Genomic DNA, 20,016 nt, shown 5'->3' with positions numbered 1-20,016 from the left:
TCGCCCCCAACCCTACGTGGCCACTCTTTCTGGTGCCCCTGTCTTCCGCACCTACTCCCTGACTGCTCCATTAACCAGGGGCCAGCGGGCAGGCAAGTCAGGAGCTGGGAAAAGAAACCTCTCCATTCAGACAGGAGGAAAGGTCAGGGACCATAAAAAACCTACCTACCGGTGCGTACAAAACGAAGCCCCCAATACCGACTCCAGGGAGCTCCCGGGGGCCAAGCCAGCTTCCACGTCAGGCACAGACTCTTTAACTCCCCGCTTCCGCGCTGTCTTGGGCCAACCAGGGCACGGGGCTTGTGAGCGACTGGCCAATCGCGTCGTCCCGCCATCCGCGAACCAACCAATTGCACGGAGGCCGCGTAGAAAATTCGAATAGCAACTCCTCGCTCCACGTTCCGCGCAGAGGAACGAGGCTCCAAATTCAAATCAACGCAGCCTCACGCCGGCGGCGAGCGCGAGGGGCGGAGCCTGCCCGGCGTGAGCGGAGACGCGCCGTGTGATTGCCCGGGAGAGAGGAAGGCGCTCCAGTTCCGGGTCAGGCCCTTCTCCCGCCTCCCTCGGCCTTAGCCATGGCGAGTAGCAGCGGCGCTGGGGGGGCGGCGGCGGCCGCGGCGGCGAATCTGAATGCGGTGCGGGAGACCATGGACGGTGAGTGTCAGTTGCGCTCCTTTTACCTTGCCTGCCTTCCCAGAGCCAAGGCCCCCAGGCGGAGCTGAGCCTGGGGAGGACTTCAGGTCCCCTTCGTGCCCCAAACGGCATCTTCGAAGATCTTTGGAAGGGACCTGCCAGGGCCGCAGGGCTGATGGCCCTATCCTTTGAGAGTTGTCTCCGCCGCTGCGTAGTTTGTCGCGCGCGCCAGGCGTTGCGGCCCCCTAGTCAGCCGGTTGCGCACCGCGTCCCTCTCGCGCGAATGCCGCGCCCCCTCTATCCCGCGTCCCAGGTCCGCCCTACCCGCCTGATCTCCTGCGGTGACAGCGCCACGCCCACCCCACCCAGTACACCCGTTCCCTCCTGCGCGCCGCGTCCCACCGGATTCCCGCGCAGGGCGCCTCGGGGGTCCCCAAGGTTGGGATCCCCAAGGTTGGGATCCTGGCGGGGACAGGGGCCCCGTGTTTGGTCACCGCTATGCCTCGTGTTCTTCGCACTTAAGTAGGCGGCCTTTAATATCCTGCGAATGAGTAAGTTCCCCCCTTCGTCAGAATTATCCTAGTTTTCTCTTGAAGCGGGTGACGCCAGTGCCCAAGTGCTATGGGTGTCGCCTGTTTTCGGCCCTGGAGGCACGTGTGTGTGAAGCCTACACAAGCGTTGCAGAACACGAAATTAGTGTCTTGCCAGTTACCTTCTCTCCACCCTCTAATGCCACTTTATAACCCTGTGGTGAGCTTGGACTAGATACTTAAACATTGAGCCTGTTTGTTTGTTTAAAATAAAATCCTGCCTCCAAGAGTTGTGAATATTTAAATAAGACAACCATGTAAAAATATATCAAAGATGATCAATTATTTTTATATTATTTCTGATGTCATCTCTCTTGTAGTCTCCTTTGTCTCCTTTTTACTCACATCCACCTGTATTATGAGTGTTTGATCGATGTTAAATGTCATTTGCAGTGGGCCTAGACGTTTTCCAGAGGCTACTTACGTCAGCTTCCCTCTCTGTTAAAAGATAACCCTACGAAATTCTCACTCCTGTATCTCTTTCTCCTTCACTGTAGGCTTTTTTTTTTTTTTTTGAGATGGAGTCTTGCTGTGGTTGCCCAGGCTGGAGTGCAGTGGTGCAACCTCAGCTCACTGCAACCTCCGCCTCCTGTGTTCAGGCAACTCTTCCCAGCCTCAGCCTCCGGAGTAGCTGGGATTACAGGTGCCCGCTACCACACCCAGCTAATTTTTTTTTATTTTTAGTAGAGACGGAGTTTCACCATGTTGGCCAGGTTGGTCTCGAACTCCTGACTTCAGGTGATCCACCCACCTGGCCTCCCAAAGTGCTAGGATTACAGGTGTGAGCCACCACACCCGGCCTCATTTTCTTACATAGCCCCTGCAGAAGGGCTGCTGGCTTTTTCTACACTGGCTGCTCCTTCCTTTTCAAAGAATTACATTTTTAGAGACTTTGCATCTAATTTTTCACTTGTTCAGTATCTACCTTGCTGTTTTTCTGAGAATGTTAATATTCAGCCTATTTTTATATCCTTTTCGATGTATCAACACTTACTAGTTTTATTTTGTAAGTGAATTTATGCATGTGTATATATATGTGTGTGTGTGTGTCTATGTGTATAAAAATTTACTATCTTGTATGTTTCCTTGGAAAAAGGTAGAGTATAAGACCTCACTTCTAGCCTATTTTCTTATGTTAGCTGTACTTAGGTTCCTTATGTATATGGCCGTAGGATCCTATTTGAATAGAAAACTCACATTTTCTCTCTGGTGGAACCACTGATGTACAATTGAGAACTGATGATTTGTGTTGGCTACATCATCAAGATCTTTTCTGAGAAAACCTGGTGTAAAATGAAGATTATAGAGAGAATAAGAACATGAAAAAGTGAAGTAAAACAAAAAATGAAGGAGAGAGGATGTGGTGTTTCACAGTATTTAAATCAACCCGTGAGATCAAAAGTGAAATTTTCAAAACTTTTTGAGTACCATTTCTCCCCTCAATGGCAGGATTTGTGAACCCCCCTTTAAGTCATATGAATTGCAGAACTCTTGGCTACATTTGCATTTTGATCATGAAATGGAAGGATTTTGTTAAAGACATGGGAGGCAGCAGGCTGACTTTGTATTAATCAGTTATCTGTGTAGCTCACTCTGAAAAGAACTATCCCTGCCTATTTAGAATAAGGTCTGCATGAGATCTTTGCTTTTATCCTTATATCCTTAAAATTCTGCATTCTCTTAAAATAGTCGTGCCTTTTCAACAACACCCCCCGCCCAACCCACTGTGTATGGTTGCCTCCTTTGCTTTTCAGTTTTTTGATATGTTAGGTATTCTCTGTTGATTGCTTTATACTTTAATTTTTGTTTTCCTCTCAAATCATCCTATGCATCTGAATTTTAATTTTGATAGTTATTCCTTACGAGAGTCTTTATCATAACACTACTTTTTTTTTTGAGACCGAGTCTGGCTGGAGTGTAGTGGCGTGATCTTGGCTTACTGCAACCTCTGCCTCCCAGGTTCAAGCTGGGGATAGGACCCAATTCTCCTGCCTCAGTCTCTGGAGTAACTGGGATTATAGGCGCCCGCCACCATGCCTGGCTAATTTTTGTATTTTTAGTAGACACAGGGTTTCACCATGTTGGCCAGGCTGTTCTCGAACTCCTCACCTCAGGTGATCCACCCGCCTCGGCCTTCCAAAGTGCTGGGATTATAGACTTGAGCCACTGTGCCCGGCCTGTAGCACTACTTTATATATATATATAAAGTAATACTATACTTTAGTACTTATATATAGTATATATATAGTAGTACTATATATATACAGTACTTTAGTGTATATATAGTAGTACTATATACATATACACTACTATATATAGTATATATATCTATACATATATATAGTGTGTGCATATACATATAGTAGTATATATATTTGTAGTAGTAAGCTCAGGCACCTGTATTCCCAGCTGCTTGGGAGGCTGAGGCAGGAGAATCGCTTGAACCTGGGAGGCAAAGGTTGCCGTGAGCCGAGATTGCGCCACTGCACTGCAGACTGGGTGACAGAGCTAGACTCCATCTCAAAAAAAAAAAAAGGAAACGCATTATAGAGAAAGGAGTTAAGAGAATCTGTGGTATATATATTCCATTTGACTAGCACTGCAAGGCAGTGCCAGCAAAAGAAACAGGTAGTCCATGCTACCACCATCAATCCAGTTGCACATTTGAGAAAGAAATCTGGAAGTCTGTCTTGCTTTCTCACCTTCTCTGCCTCCTGTTCTTCCCTAAGCTCTTTCAATTCTTGACTCATTTCAGGTTGGCTAAATATCTCCTGATCATACTACCCACCCGTCTTTTATCAAAATTGTGATATAACTGGACTTTTTAAAGATTCATTTGATACTCAGCCAAAAAGTCCTTAAATTGCAAATTTGATCTATTCATGTTCCTATTTTATATCTTCCAATAGCTTTCCACAGTTCTAAGATCTTCACTAGGACTTATCTCATAGTTTATACCCATTCACCCCATTAATTACATTGCCTTCACAATAGCAGTTCAGGTCTGTGAATTTATTAAGTTCCCTCTAGTGTAGGAACCATCACACAAGCTGTTTTCTTTGCTCTCACCCATCACCCTTCCTTCTGCCTCTGTATTAGTCTGGTTGATTTCTTCTCACCTTTGATGTGTAAGTGAAATTGTCACTTCTTCAGACAAGTCTTTGCTAAACACTGTGTCCTTCCAAACTTGGTAAGATGCCCTTGTAATTTGTTTCAGAAGTATTCCACTCTTCTTCTTTATTTTACTTATATCTGGAATCAGTTATTACTTTAATGTCTATCTCTCCTCCTGGACTAATATCTGTGAGGACCGGGACCATATCTACCTTGTTCGTAACTGTATTTGCAGCAGTAGCATAATAGGCACAAAATACATACAGTTACAGGTTGATTATCCCTCATCTAAAAACCTTGGGACCATGTTTTGGATTTCAGGTTTTTTTTTTTTAATATTTTCACATACATAATGAGATATCTTGGGGATGGGACCCAAGTCCAAACACAGAATTCATTTATGTTTTATATATGCCTTATACACATAGCCTGAAGGTAATTTTTTTTTTTTTCCCCTCAGGGATGCTGAATGAGCTGTGTATTGAGCACCTGCATTTTGACTTTGATCCATTATATGAGCTGTGGAATTTTCCACTATGGTGTTATGTCAGTACTTAAAAAGTTTTGGATTTTGGAGCATTTCACATTTCAGATTTTGGGATTAGGAGTGTTCAACCTTTACTAATCATATAGTGGGCACTAAAGAAATAGTTTTTGATTACAGGTGATTTGTAAAAATAGGAAGTAAAAATAGGTGTCCATTTGAAAAGAAGGCTTAAAGAAGAAATACCAAAGATGAGATGAACTAAGAAAACAGCATTGAGTTATATGAAGGGAGGATAAAAGGCAGAGGAGAAAAGCATGAACAAAGGCATGAAGTCAGGAATAAGCATAGCCTTTATAGGTGGGGGGTCTACCATGAAGAGAACAAACTGGACAGAGAAGGGAGAGAATCAACTGAAAAACTGTTAGAAGCATCATAGAATTCATCAAGGTGACTGGATTAAAAAGTGTAATATGTAGTGTTCCAGTATACTGATGGTAACCACTTAGAATGTACAAGGGCTAAGTAGAATCCATTTATGAAGACAGTCAAAAATAAAGTGAAGATTCAGTATGGTAGATTGAGCACTTGCTGAAACTCTAAGAGTATAAAAATAATAGAAAATAGTAAGAAAATGTATCAGGATAGACCTGTTCAAAAGCAAGAAGGGAAGTCTCCGTTGATTAGGAAAAGAGAGGTTTCCCCCAAAAGAAAGGAGCACATGGGAACCACAACAGGGAATTGTCGGGAATGGAACCTGACAAAGCATGCTACCCTGCCTCACGGAAGCTGGGAGTCAGAAATGTGCCATTTGTCACAGCCAGAGATTGAGAAGCACCGTCCATGTGTTTTTTGGATCTGAACCAAAAATACTACAAGGCCTGATCTAGAGGCCTAAGGCTAGGGTACAGCTTCCTATCTTAGAATGTGTCACCAGTCCAGGATACCTAAAATAAATCTATGGAAGATGAGTTTTCAGCCAAGAATGACAAAGCACGTAAGGTAGATGAAAAACATGAGCAACTAACATGGAAAATGAAAAAGAGGGAAAGTGGTAGTAACAGGGAACTCTTTTATTGAGCTCTACCGTATGTCAAGCATCATTCCAAAGGACTGCAAGGCAGTTTCCACAAAACAAATGGATACCATTCTCAGTGTATCCTTTAATTCTCACACTAATCCTTTAAAATAGGTACTCTTATCCTCACTTTAGAGAATGGTGAAATAAGGCACAGAGAGAGTAACTTGCCTACTAAATACTACAGCTAGAATTTGAACACAGGTAGTCTGCCTCTAGAGATCACACTCCTAACCACTATCTTTTGCTGCTTGCTTATACTTCAAGAAATAGAGATAATAGAGCAATCTCAAATACAGTTTAAGAATATAGCCTTAAATAGATGAAGGCAGGATCAACAGCTGTGAAATTAGTCACTATAATAGTTATAAAACAAGTGATTATGGGGAGAAATTGGAAATCTTAAAAGGTATTGAAATAAATTCAGCAGATCATGTGAATAACCAGCTGGATACAGCTGAAGAGCAAAGTATCAGTAAACTGGAATATAAGAACTGAAGAAATGAAAATGAGAAGGGCTGTCATCTTCCAGCCAAGATGGAGTAACAGAGATTAGATTTATGCTTCTGCTTGAAACAACCAAGAAAACTCATAAGCATACAGAACAATGGTTTTCAGGACACTGGACATCAGGCATCAGAGTACAGTGATCCCTTAGAGACAGGAAACAAGCAAAGTGATTTCTTGGGTTGCCCCAGCTCACTGCCTTCAGAGAGTTCCAGGCCTCAGTATAGCAGGGAGAACCCAGGCGGAACCCAGTGGACACACTGAAGTGAATTTAGAAGACTGAAGGAGTTTGGAAGACCTAGGAGACCAAGGCAGGTAGAGTTTGAATAACAATACCTGAGAGGGGAGAACTGCACAGAAAAAATGCTGGAGATCTGTAGAAGTGTGCCCCTTAAGTATTCAGAGCACTGATTAGCAGATGTGTGAGGAAAGTACTCAGAAAACTGGGAGGGAACCATCTAGAACGACTGGAGTGAACAGTGCACCATGCTTACATAGGGCTGAGGATAGTACCTGTAACTATCAGCCAGAATGGAAATCTTTGTAATTCGTGAGACATTGGATAGAGTACTCAGAATTCTTACCTCAGTCGTAAGGGGAATAATTAGTCCTGTGCTAAACAGGGCTCTGGTCCTGCCTAACAGATCTAAGAAGTAATACCTGAAAGAATCAAACCATTTCCAGATAACGGTATCTCATTCTAAAGCTCAAGAATATAGAAATACAAAAATATCCTGTACCTAAGTAAAATTCTGAGTACATGGCATCTAGTCAAAGATTACCAGGTATGCAAGGCAGAACAGTGTGACCCATGATGTGAAAAATTCAGTCAATCGTAATAAACATCCCCCTGATCACACAGATGTTAGAATTAGCAGACAAGGGCATCAGAACCATATTCTATATCTCCAAACAGTTTAGCAGACGCATGGAAGACATTTTTTTTTTAACACTCAAATTGAACTACCTTTTTTGTTTGTTTTTCTTTTGAGACAGAGTTGCTCTTGTTGCCCAGGCTGGAGTGCAATGGCGCGATCTCGGCTCACCGCAGCCTTTACTTTCCGGGTTCAAGCAAGTCTCCTGCCTCAGTCTCCCAAGTAGCTGGGATTAAAGACATGTACCACCTTGCCCGGCTAATTTTGTATTTTTAGTAGAGACGGGGTTTCTCCATGTTGATCAGGCTGGTTTCAAACTCCCGACCTCAGGTGATCTGCCCACCTTGGCCTCCCAAAGTGTTGGGATTACAGACGTGAGCCACTGCGCCCGATTCAAATTGAACTTCTAGGGATGAAAGTGAATATCTGATATGAAAAAAATGGGAGGGACCTATCTCATGAACATGATAAATACTATAAGAATTTTCAGAAAGACTTAGACTTAAATTAATGGGTGACTAAATATTGATAACTTGTCCATTCTTCCCAAAATAATATGTAGTTTTTATACAGTTAATCAGAATCCAATTTGAATTTGTTTTGAGAATTAATGAAAAATTTTAAGTTCATCCAAAGAATAAAAGGGCTTATATAAATGAAAGATGACAATGGAATGTTTACCCTACTACATGCAATATAAAGTTAGTAATTAAATGGTTGCCTTTACAAAAGATAGACATGTAACAAATTTGTAGGTATATGGGAATTTACTATGGATAAAGGTGGCATCTCAGTTGGGTACGGAAAACTTAGGTCATTCAATAAATTTTACTGGGGCAACTGGCTCATTTCTGGGAGGAAAAGTTAGATCCTATTTTCCACCCAAACTCCAGGGAGATAAATACTTATGGGGGGTATTGGGAAATAAACTTTCAAGTGCTGGAAGAGAATACTGGTGGATATAATCTTTGCATGAGGAATAACTTTCTAAGCATAATGCCAAGGGGAAATGATATAGGAAACAATAAATAATATGTTGACAGTTGACTTAAAATATTCTAAATACTCTCTGGGAAGCAATCATAAAACAAAATTCAGTGGAACCGGTGTACTTACAACCTGTAATGGAAGGGATTCAGAAAATCACTTTGGAAACCAAGTTTCTCTGTTTGTGCTTCTCATGTTAAAGGGTTCCGGCCGGGCGCGGTGGCTCAAGCCTGTAATCCCAGCACTTTGGGAGGCCGAGTTGGGTGGATCATGAGGTCAGGAGATCGAGACCATCCTGACTAACACGGTGAAACCCCGTCTCTACTAAAAAATACAAAAGCTAGCCAGGCGAGGTGGCGGGCGCCTGTAGTCCCAGCTACTCGGGAGGCTGAGGCAGGAGAATGGCATAAACCGGGGAGGCGGAGCTTGCAGTGAGCTGCTACACTCCAGCCTGGGCGACAAAGCGAGACTCCGTCTCAAAAAAAAAAAAGACAAAGAGTTCTATCAACTACAATAAAATGTAGTACTATACAAATGAAGTTTAAAAAAATATAAAGTTTCATTTTTATTATTAGATTCAACAGACATGATTTACACTGTCAAATTGTCATAAAAGTTTCTAAACGCTTTTAAAGCCTTAAATATGTACATTACTTTTTTTGACTATTGTACGTCAATTCAGCAAATTAAATATGTATATTACTGACTGAACAGTTGTACTTCTAGAAATGTATCCTAATGAAATAAAATTTAGTATGTACAGATTCTTATCAATATTTGAATGGGGGAAACATGACAGCAGCCTAACTTTTAAAGTAACAGAGCAGTTAAATGTAGCGTTTCCATAAAATGGCACAATATGCAACTAACTAGTTAAACTGCATTTTAAAAGAATACTAAAAAATAAGCAAGCGTTCAGAATTATCCTAAGTGTGGTGGATATGTGTTAGATATTAAATGAGTGCCAGAATATATACCAAAATGTAAAAGGCAGTTATGTGAAGGGAAGTGTAAGTTTATATTTAAGTTTCTAAAACTAAGTAAAGGCAAGAAAGTATTACATGCAGATTTCCAAAATCTGGGATGCTATGCTAATTCCTTGGTATTGTGCAGTGATATATAAATTAATGAAAGTACTATGTGCATATTTTTAAATGATGTAAGCCTTTTTTAAAAAGTTTCTTTTTGTTTCTTTTTTCAGTTCTGCTTGAGATTTCAAGAATTTTGAATACTGGCTTAGATATGGAAACTCTGTCTATTTGTGTACGGCTTTGTGAACAAGGAATTAACCCAGAAGCTTTATCGTCGGTTATTAAGGAGCTTCGCAAGGCTACTGAAGCACTAAAGGTTGGAGATTCCTATTAGTTCATTCTAAATAAAGATGTTTTTATTTAGAAAAATGATTAATGATGAAGTTATGGGAAACATCCTGGCTAAACAAGGTTAAACTAACATCCAACACCACCAGGAGACCAGGAGCTTAATAGCGTATGTTCATATCATAAAAATTACTACTACCAGGCTGCACACGGTGGCGCACGCCTGTAATCCCAGCACTTTGGGAGGCTGAGGCTGGCAGATCACGAGGTCAGGAGATCAAGAACATCCTGGCTAACATGGTGAAACCCCGTCTCAACTAAAAATACAAAAAAGTTAGGCGGGCATAGTGGTGGGCACTTGTAGTCCCAGCTACTCAGGAGGCTGAGGCAGGAGAATGGCATGAACCTGGGAGGCGGAGCTTGCAGTGACCTGAGATGGTGCCACTGCACTCCAGCCTGGGCGACAGAGCAAGACTCCATCTCAAAAAAGAAATTACTACTACCATGGACCATGTTACATTTTCCTAGAAGTCTCTGTTTTTAGAATTGTGCTATTTGTTGAGTAAAATTGTGCCTGCTCCAGAAGAGGTATATTCAAGTCCTAACCCCTGGTCCCAATGCATATGACCTTAGTTAGAAATAATGCCTTTGCAGATATAATCAAATTAAGATGAGGTCATCCTGGATTAGGGTAGATCCCAACCCAATGATTGGTAGCCTTATAAGACAAGAGAAATTTGGACACAAACAGCCAAGGAAAGTTAAGGATTTTCTGTGGCCACAAGAAGCTAGAAAGAGGCAAGGAAGGATACTCCCCTAGAACTGTCAGAGAGCATGACCCAGCTAATACCTTGATTAATTATGTATAATATGTATGCATTTCTGGCCTTCAAACTGTAAATAGATTTTTGTTGTTTTAACCCACCTAATGTGGTTACTTTGTTATGGCGGTCCCAGAAATCTGATACAGATTTTGGTACTGGGAAGTGGGGTGTTGCTATAACAAATACTTAAAAGTGAGGATGTGGCTTTGGAATTAGGTATTGGATAGAGACTGGAAAGTTTTAAGGTGCTTGATAGAAAAAGACTAGATTTCCTTGAAGAGGAACTGTTTGTAGAACTAGGAATGTTCAGGCAATTCTGGTGAGGGCTCAGAAAGAAGAGAAGAGAGCTATAGGGAAAGCTTCAGGGCTTTTTTGAGACTAACATTAGGATCAGAATGTTGCTAGAAATATAAATGTTAAAAGCACTTTTAGTGAAGACGCAGATGGAAATGGGGAACATTTATTGGACACTAAAAGAAAGGTGATCTTTGTTAGAAAGTGACAGAATGGGCCAGGCACAGTGGCTTACGCCTGTCATCCCAGCACTATGGGAGGCCAGGGTGGGTGGATCACCTGATGTCAGGAGTTCAAAACCAGCCTGACCAATATAATGAAACTCCGTCTCTACTAAAAATACAAAATTAGCCAGTTGTGGTGGCACATGCCTGTAATCCCAGCTACTTGGGTGGCCGAAGCAGGAGAATCACTTGAACCCGGGAGGCAGAGGTTGCAGTGAGCCAAGATTGCAACATTGCACTCCAACCTGGGCAACAAGAGCGAAACTCCATCTCAAAAAAAAGAAAGTGACAAAATGTGACTGAACTGTGTTCTACTGTTGGAAGGAAAATAGAATATGTAAAAATGAACTTGGATATTTCTTTGAGGAAATTTCCAAGCAAATTGTGGAAGGTGTAGCCTGATTTCTTTTTGTTGCTTAATAATGTGACACAAATGAGCAATTGAGTAAGGACCTGCTAAGAGAAAAGGAACTAGCATTTGAGAATTTAGAAAATTCTCAGCCTCTCTGAATAACATGTTCTGGAGACAGGGCTAAGAGTGTGGCTAGACTTTTGTGAAGAGATTAGGTATGTGATAGAGCCAGTCAGCCATCTCAGCACAAACACTACCAGCTTGGACAGGATGAAGTGAAAGAAGGCTGTCAGATTACTGGGATTCCTCAGACAGGACAGTGGCTGATAGAGCTGCTCAGCTGTGAGCCCATGTGTTATCCTTCAAGAAAAGGAAGAAGTGACTCCAAGAGTGCCTCAGGGACCAGGGGGCTGCTGCTGCCACCAGGCTCCCAGAGGGCCACCTTTCTTCAAATTCAAATTAACTACCTTTTAATTGCTCAGATTGGCAACTAAAAACATATCCTATTCTCTCTTGCACAGACTTTCTGATTTAAAAGCTTGTGATTTTATTTCCCTTTTTATTTAGCACTAACTCACTTTGAATACTGAAACTTTAAGTTAGTTCATCTTAAAACTTGTCCAAAACGTGGGCTCACAGAAAAGACAGTCAATGGAGGGGAAAACAAACAAACAAAACCTTCTGATACCTGATACAAAGTGACTTCTCTTTTTTCTTACCTTTAAGAAAACAACTATTTAAAACATGCAGTTTACATATCTTTCTGATTATTTTCCAATGAGTTCTTTAGGTTTGTTTTTGTGCTTTTTAAAATCTCTTGATTATTGAATCTAACTAAAAAGGGTAAACCACATTTATAGAGCTAAAATGTATCATATAGAGAATATCTATGCAACCATCACTGCCAGCACCAGATAATCCCCCTTCTGCCCCCTCCCCAATCACTAACCTTTCCCTCTTGCTCTCCCCTCTAGTAACTACTATCCTCACTTTTATGGTAGACTCTGTGTTAGTCCATTCTTGAATTGATATAAAGAAATACCTGCTGGGCTTGGTAGCTCAAGCCAGTACAGGCTTGACACCCAGTACTTTGGGAGGCTGAATTGGGCAGAGCACTTGAGGTCAGGAGTTCAAGACCAGCCTGGCCAGCATAGTGAAACCCATCTCTACTAAAGATATAAAAATTAGCCAGGCATTATGGCAGGCACCTGTAATCCTAGCTGCTCAGAAGGCTGAGGCAAGAGAATCACTTGAACCCAAGAGGTGGAGGTGGCAGTGAGCCGAGATTCACGCCACTGCACTCCATCCTGGGCGACCTAGGAAGACTTCGTCTTAAATAAATAAATAAACAAACCTGAGACCAGATAATTTGTAAAGAAAAGAAGTTTAATTGGCTCATGGTTTTACAGGCTGCATAGAAAGCATAGTGGCATCTGCTTCTGGGGAGGCCTTAGGAAGGTTACAATCATTATGGAAGGCAAAGGGGGAGAAGGCACGTCTCGTTGCAAAAGCAGGAGCGAGAGAGTGAGGTGCCACACAGTTTTATGTAATCAGAACTCTTAAGAATTCCTTCACTATAGTGAGTACAACACCAAGCGAATGGTGCTAAACCATTCATGAGGGATCTGCCCCCATGAATCAGTCAACTCCCACCATGCCCCACCTCCAACATTGGGGATTACATTTCAAAGTGAAATTTGGGTGGGGACGCACATCCAAACTATCATTCCCTCGCTGGCCCTTCCCAGATCTCATGTGTTCTTCTCACATTGCAACATACAATCATGCCTTCCCAACAGTCCCCCAAAGTCTTAACTCATTCCAACAATAACTCAAAACTCCAAAGTTCTGAGACAAGGCAAGTCCCTTCCACCTATGAGCCTATAAAATCTAAAACAAGTTATTTACTTCCAAGATACAATGGGATTATAGACATTGGGTAAACATTTCCATCCCCAAAGCAGTGGAAATCAGCCAAATGAAAGAAGCTACAGGCCCCAAACAAGTTCCAAACCCAGCAGGGCAGTCATTAAATCTTAAAGCTCCAAAACAATCTCCTTTGACTCTGTGTCTCACATGCAGGACACACTGGTGGGAGGGGTGTGCTCCCAAGGCCTTAAGAAGCTCTGCCCCTGTAGCTTTACAAGGTTAAGCCCCCGCAACTGCTCTTATGGGCTGGCATTGTTGAGTGCCTACAGCTTTTCATGGCTCAGGGTACAAGCTGTCAGTGGATCTACCATTCTGGGGTTGGAGGATGGTGGCCCTCTTCTCACAGCTCCATTAGGCAATGCCCCAGTGAGGACTTCGTGTGGGGGCTCCAACTCCATATTTCCCCTCTGCACTACCCTAGTAGAGGTTCTCCATGAGGGCTCCACCCCTGAAGCAGACTTATGCTTAGATACCCAGGCTTTTCCATACATCCTCTGAAATCTAGGTGGAGGCTGCCAAGCCTCAGCCCTTGTACTCTGTGCACCTACAGGCTTGACACCACATGGAAGTCACCAGGGCTTATGGCTTGGATCCTCTGAAGCAGAGTCCTGAGCTATACCTGGGCCACTTTGAGTCATGGCTGGAGCTGGAGTGTCTGGGATGCAAGGAGCAATGTCCCAAGGCTGTGGAGGGCTGCGGGGCCCTGAGCCTGGTCCATAAAACCATTCTATCCTAGGTCTCAGGGCCTGTAATGGGAAGGGCTGCCTCTTAGGTCTCAGAAATGTTGTCTAGGCCTTTTACCCATTATCTTGGCTATCAGCACTTGTCTCCTATTTAGATTCGGAAATTTCTCTAGCAAGTGGTTACTTTGCAACCCCCTTGAATTCTCCTGGAAATGGGTTTTTCTTTTCTACCACATGGACAGGTTGCACATTTTCTAAACTTTTATGCTCCGCTTCCCCTTTAAGTATAAGTTCCAGCCTTAGGTTATTTTTTTGCTCATGCATCTGAGCATATGCTGTCAGAAGCAGCCATGGGACATATTGAACACTTTGCTGCTTAGAAATTTCTTCCACCAGATACTCTAAATCACTCTCAAGTCCAAACTTCCACAGAACCCTAGGACATGGACACAATGCAGCCAAGTTCTTTGCTAAAGCATAACATGCATGACCTTTGCTCTAGGTCCTGATACTAGGCCTCGGGGCCTGTCATGAGAAGGGCTGCCTCTTAGATCTCTGAAATGCTGTCTAGGCCTTTTACCCATTATCTTGGCTATCAGCACGTGTCCCCTATTTAGATACAGAAGTTTCTTTTTTAACTCAAACCTATGGCTTTCATATGGCAGAAAGAAAAATAACTGAATAACAAGAATAGCTAATATTTATATGAATACTTTTCTCATGCTAGACCGTATGTTCTACAGGCTTTACTGGCATTATCTCCATCATTACAACAGTGATAACTACTACAGTTTGAGCATTCGTAATCTGAAAATCCAACATGCTCCAAAATCTGACATACTTTGAGTACCAACATGACACTCAAAGGAAATCCTTATTGGAGCATTTCAGATTTTCTAATTAGGGATGCTCAGTCAACAAGTACAGTCAGTCCTCTTATATTTGTGGGTTCTGTATCCATGGATTCAACCAGCTGTGGATCAAAAGTATTTGGGGAACAAGGGGAAAGATGGTTGTGTCTGTACTAAAAATGTACAGACTTTTTTTCTTGTCATGACTCCCTAAACAATACAGGATAACAACTATTTACATAGCGTTTACATTGTATTAGGTATCACAGCGAATCCAGAGATGATGTAAAGTATATGGGAGTATACGTGTGGGTTATATGCAAATACTATGCCCTTTTATATAAAGCATTTGAGCATCTGCAGACTTTAGTCTATGAGGTGGGTGACATGGGAAGTCCTGAAACTAATAATTCACCATGGATACCGAGGGACAACTTTAATGCAAATTTTCCAAAATTTCAGGACATCTGAAATCAGAAACAATCAGAAACAGTTCTGGTCCCAAGCATTTCCGACAAGGGATACTCATCCTATGCTACTATTAGTAGTTTACTGCTAAGGAAACTGCAGCTTATGGTGACTAATTTACTTACCTCAAGAGCTTTACAGTTAGTGATTGACTTGAGATTTGAACTTGGGCTCTCTGACTTCAGAGCTGTTTACTTAACTACTAAGTTTTCTCCTCCAGTAAAATCTCAAGAATACCTGAGCCAGCAGTTTAGGAAAAGATGAAGTTGTTAGAAACAAAACAGTCATTGGGCTTTAGCATGGGCACATTCCCTGACTTAATATTATCTAATAACTCTTTTAATAAAAATAAAAAAGAGTATTATAGTATTTTATCAGTGTATTTCTGAAATTTTTGAGGGAAGGAATTATTTAGTACACATCTGCCACAACTGTAAGAGTTTTTGTTTTACTGTGCTTGAGTTTGAAAGGGAATTAATATAATAGGAAGATACTTTTGTTTTGTACTACAGTTTGAGTGCATGTAAGAGAAACAGAGTCAAACCTATCTGAGGCAGGTGACTGACAAGTGCTTTGGCATAGCATTTTCTTACGCAAAATATAAGCTGAGATATTAGGATAGGCAGTTCAGAAATGCCAATTTAACACAGCTTTTTCAGCTTTTAGCATACTGGTTATTCTGCATCCAGTAGGCCATAATGAGATGTGGGAGGTAAAAATCAGTAATTAAGATACACAGAATCAGAAAGTGTTGACTATTTGAATGGAAAATCTGTCTCTTATATACACGAAGCCTCTTAAAATGCATTTCTCCTATGATCTAGAAACAGTATAGCAACATCTCAATAAAACCAGGGTGTTTCAGCTAGGCGTGCTGGCTCACACCTGTAATACCAGCACTTTGGGAGGCCAAAGCAGAAGGATCACTTGAAGCCAGGAGTTTAAGACTGCCTTGGGCAACATGGCAAGACTCCGTCTCTACAAAACATTTATTTTAATTAGCTGGATATGGTGGTACACACCTGTAGTTCTGGTTATTCAGGATGGCCTGAGCTCAGGCATTTGAGGCTGCAGTAAGCTTTGATTGTGCCACTGCATTCTAGCCTGGGCAACAGAGTGAAAAATAACAACAGCAACAACTAGGGAGTTTCTAGCGAACAAGTGTTTATTAGAACTTTTTTTTTTTTGGAAGTAATTTACATAATCTGTATAATTTTTATGAAAGTAATGCATCCTTATAATTTTAAGATATTTAATTCAGAAAATACAAAAAATAAAAAAAAATCACTCAAGATTACCAAAGAGATAACCTGCAATAATGTTTGGTGAACATCATTCCAGATGGTATCATGCTATTTTAAAAGTAAAAGTGTTATACGTGATTTCAGTGAATTGAAAAAGAATAACTCATCAGTTTGCTTCTCCCTGGATTAAAGTCTGTTCTCTGTTATTGCCATTTGGGACAGACTTGGGGAGCTGGTGGATTTAGAGCTACTCTGAGCCACATCTGCCTTTCCTTGACCACCCTTTTATTGGCTTTATACCCATAAGGTTCTTCTCCTTGCCTTGTGTGATTGCTGCTCATGAACTTCTCTCTCTCTCTTTTTTTTTTTTTTTTGTTAATTTCTTTTGGTTTTAAAATTAAGGTAAAGAGAAATTGTTCCTGCTGTGTTCTATTTTTATCTAGAATTCCTGGTATTTAGAATTTCACTGTATGGTATTTATTGTCTCTTTTTTGGAATATGTAGAATAACAAATCAAGGGTATCTTGAAATGTTGCAAAAAACTGTTAGTCTCAGACATTACTTTTTTCTTTTCCTCTTTAGTTGACTGTGTAGAAAATAGTAACTTTTTTGTTAATTTTTTTGCTTTTTACTTTCACAGATTTGTATATTGATGTGGTCTAAGTCATTTATAGTAAAAGTAGCTAGCTATGTATCTCCCTAATTACATAAGTTACTCAACAGCAGTAATGAGCATCTCCTTATGCGCATCTCCCACAGCATAAATAGGACTGTTAATTAAGTGCATTTTATTAGTGATTCTTTATTGACATTGAATTTTTATATTATCTCCGTAGTGCTAGGATTTATGTGTAAGCATCATCTACATATTTTAATTTGAGCAGTTCTGAGCACAACCTACTTTCCTGTATCTTCTATTTTAGTACCCCATTGTCTTAAGTTATACCATTATGGTGGAGTCCTGTGGACTAAGCCTTGCCCTTTCTCTTACAGATGTCCTGGACTGTTAGTAAAATACTAATACTTTAGTGTAAATCTGTGATGTGTCCCTGTGTAAGTAGGTCTTATAAAAAGGAGTTAGAAAGGTAAATGAATTAAAAGACTAACATGTATTTCTAAACTTAAACTTATTTAAAATTATATCTTTTTGTATTGACATTAAGAAATTTTTTAGGTAGGATAATAGTATGGTGATTTGTTTAAGTCTCTAGAAATAACGTATCAAAGCATTTATTGATGATATGATATCTTGGAATTTTTTCAGAATCACCTAGGAAAGAATAGTAGTTAGGGTGTAGATGAGACAGGATTAGATAAGATGTTCATTATTCATCTTTTGCTCTTATTCTCTCCGCCTTGTAGCATGAAAGGTCTTTTTCATTCTTAATCCCTTTTACTAAAATGAAACATACAGAAACAGACAAACTAATGAAGTCTGTGGGAACAGGTCTGCCATAGGTTAATGTTTCAAGTAGCATTATGTTTTATATGCTTTTAACCATTATTTTATTCCACTGTTAGCCTGTGGACTGTTAACTGTACATTCAAGAGGTAGTCCTGATGTATAGCAAAACATGAAAAGCACTGCATTACCATGATAAAAGTGGTTCTGTTATATGGGGAATAGTTGTTTGTTAATGACAGTGCAGTATTGACAAATTTATCTTCATGATGCCTCTTTTTGCATGGTTTTATTGTAATGAATCTTACTTTCTTGTTCTAGGCTGCTGAAAATATGACAAGCTGACTTTCTGGAGAAATTCTGATGAGATATGTCAAGCTGTGCGAGAGGATTTGAAGATGGCATTGTAGTTGAGAATGTACAATGAAATTACTGCATGCAGCAGTGTAGAAAAATTTTCCTTTTTAAAAGAATTATAAAACCATAGCTTTATAAATCAGTGGAAAGTGACTTACAGAGAGAACTATCAGATGTGTTTACATCACATCTTATTCACTTTTTTTAATGGCTCTAATGCTTTGGCATTGCTATGTTCATATTTATATATTCCTTATTTATAGCTCTGATGGCTTTAATTTTCTAAGCAGTCTGTCTATCAGATGTGCACATCTGCTGTGCCTGGTTGAAGTATAGTAGAACCCATCAGTAGTAATGTGTAGTAGTTATGACTTGTTGACATTTCCATTATAAACTTTAATTTTGAATTGTTTATGCATTATAACTGTGGATTTATATTGTATTGGGCTGAAAGCTGACAGGATTTCAGCCACCATTCGTGAATTTTGATTTAGATTCATTATTATATCAGAATCTTGTTTTTTAAAATAAGAGCATGGAAAACATTTCTTGTAATCTGCTCCTTAACAAAGAATTTTTAGTTTTTTAAACAGTTTGTTGGGCAGCTAATAGTGTGAACCAGGTCATTTTTGTATTGAGTAAAAAATTAAACTTTGAGAAACTTGGATTTTAAAAGTAATGACAATGCTTAGGTTAGTATTATTTGTAATTTGAGTCATTTACATCTAATGAGAATGTTAGTTGAGAATGTTTTCTTAAAGTTTTATACCCTAGAGAGGACTAAAAAAATAATTTGTAAAATGAAACATAGCAAACATGCAAAATTCCTAGTTACTTTTATTACATAAAAGTAATTTTAGTGCTTACCTAATAAATCTTGAATGGTTATTTAATAAATTATTAGATGGGTGATGTGTTTCAAAAGATATTTGCTATTGTTTGAAGAAATAAGGATTTGCAGTCATTAAACAAAACTAAACAATCAAATGTTCTGTATTAGGAATCTTAAGTATGGGTTTTTGTTTGTCATTATTTTTGCCCTTAAAATTTTAACTCATCAAGTGAAGATTCAAAAACAAATTTTAGAAAATGTAGAATAGTATTGATTCTGTTCCTGTAACAGAATCTCAGTGGAGTTTTTTTTGCAAAACTAATATGGATTTAATCTGATGTTATTATTTCTTAAATTTTAGATTTTGTTGGGTACCATTTATATGATTGTACAAGCATTCACTCTTTAGTAGCATTTTTTGTTTTTCATACAAGCTGAAGAGGTTTTATTAAGATTTAGTAATACTTAAATAGCAACCTTCTCTGCTATTTTTTTTTTTAATCTAGAATTTTGACCATTTTGACTTTTTAAATGTCTGGCATCTTTACCAAGTAAACTTGGAAGGTCTGTTACTGGTGAAACTGGTTGAGGAGACAGTAGGAATTTGTAAAAAGTCATTTGATTGATAATAAACACTACAAATACTGTGTGTTATTTATAAAATCATAAATAATACTTTTGTCAAACTCCAAAATGTGTATATACTTCCAGACCATAAGAGTTGATAGTATTATTTATGACTTTGTAGATTAAGTTATTTATGTATGAAACAAAGCAGGAAAATACATTGTGAAGGGATCGTGTTTACAGAGGACTTCTTTAATGTGTCACATTTTAAAAATGTAAACATATATTTTTAATGCACACTTAAGTAATATTTACGAAACTAAACAAAATAATGATACAATTGCAGTGTTGTGCTTGTTGTCAGTGACAAAAATAAAACCATTTTGGTGGTATTGGCCTGTA

The 20,016-nt window shown here is 39.8% G+C and overlaps 2 protein-coding genes across 2 annotated transcripts in view; one reads left to right on the top strand and one right to left on the bottom strand.

The window, feature by feature from the left end:
• Positions 1–335, bottom strand: part of BORA (bora, aurora kinase A activator) — a 26,332-nt gene extending 25,997 nt beyond the window's left edge. The window contains 2 exon segments of the mRNA XM_025363983.1: positions 170–214; positions 216–335. Of these exon segments, the coding sequence (XP_025219768.1) occupies positions 170–214; positions 216–335 (165 nt within the window).
• Positions 315–20,016, top strand: MZT1 (mitotic spindle organizing protein 1). Its single transcript, XM_025363984.1, has 3 exons — positions 315–654; positions 9,470–9,615; positions 18,180–20,016. The coding sequence occupies exons 1-3, from the start codon at positions 576–578 to the stop codon at positions 18,201–18,203; spliced, it is 249 nt and encodes an 82-aa protein (XP_025219769.1). The 5' UTR covers positions 315–575; the 3' UTR covers positions 18,204–20,016.

This window comes from Theropithecus gelada, chromosome 17, assembly GCF_003255815.1.
Source record: "Theropithecus gelada isolate Dixy chromosome 17, Tgel_1.0, whole genome shotgun sequence".
Lineage (NCBI taxonomy): Eukaryota > Metazoa > Chordata > Mammalia > Primates > Cercopithecidae > Theropithecus > Theropithecus gelada.
This window is presented reverse-complemented; position numbering and strand designations above follow the sequence as displayed.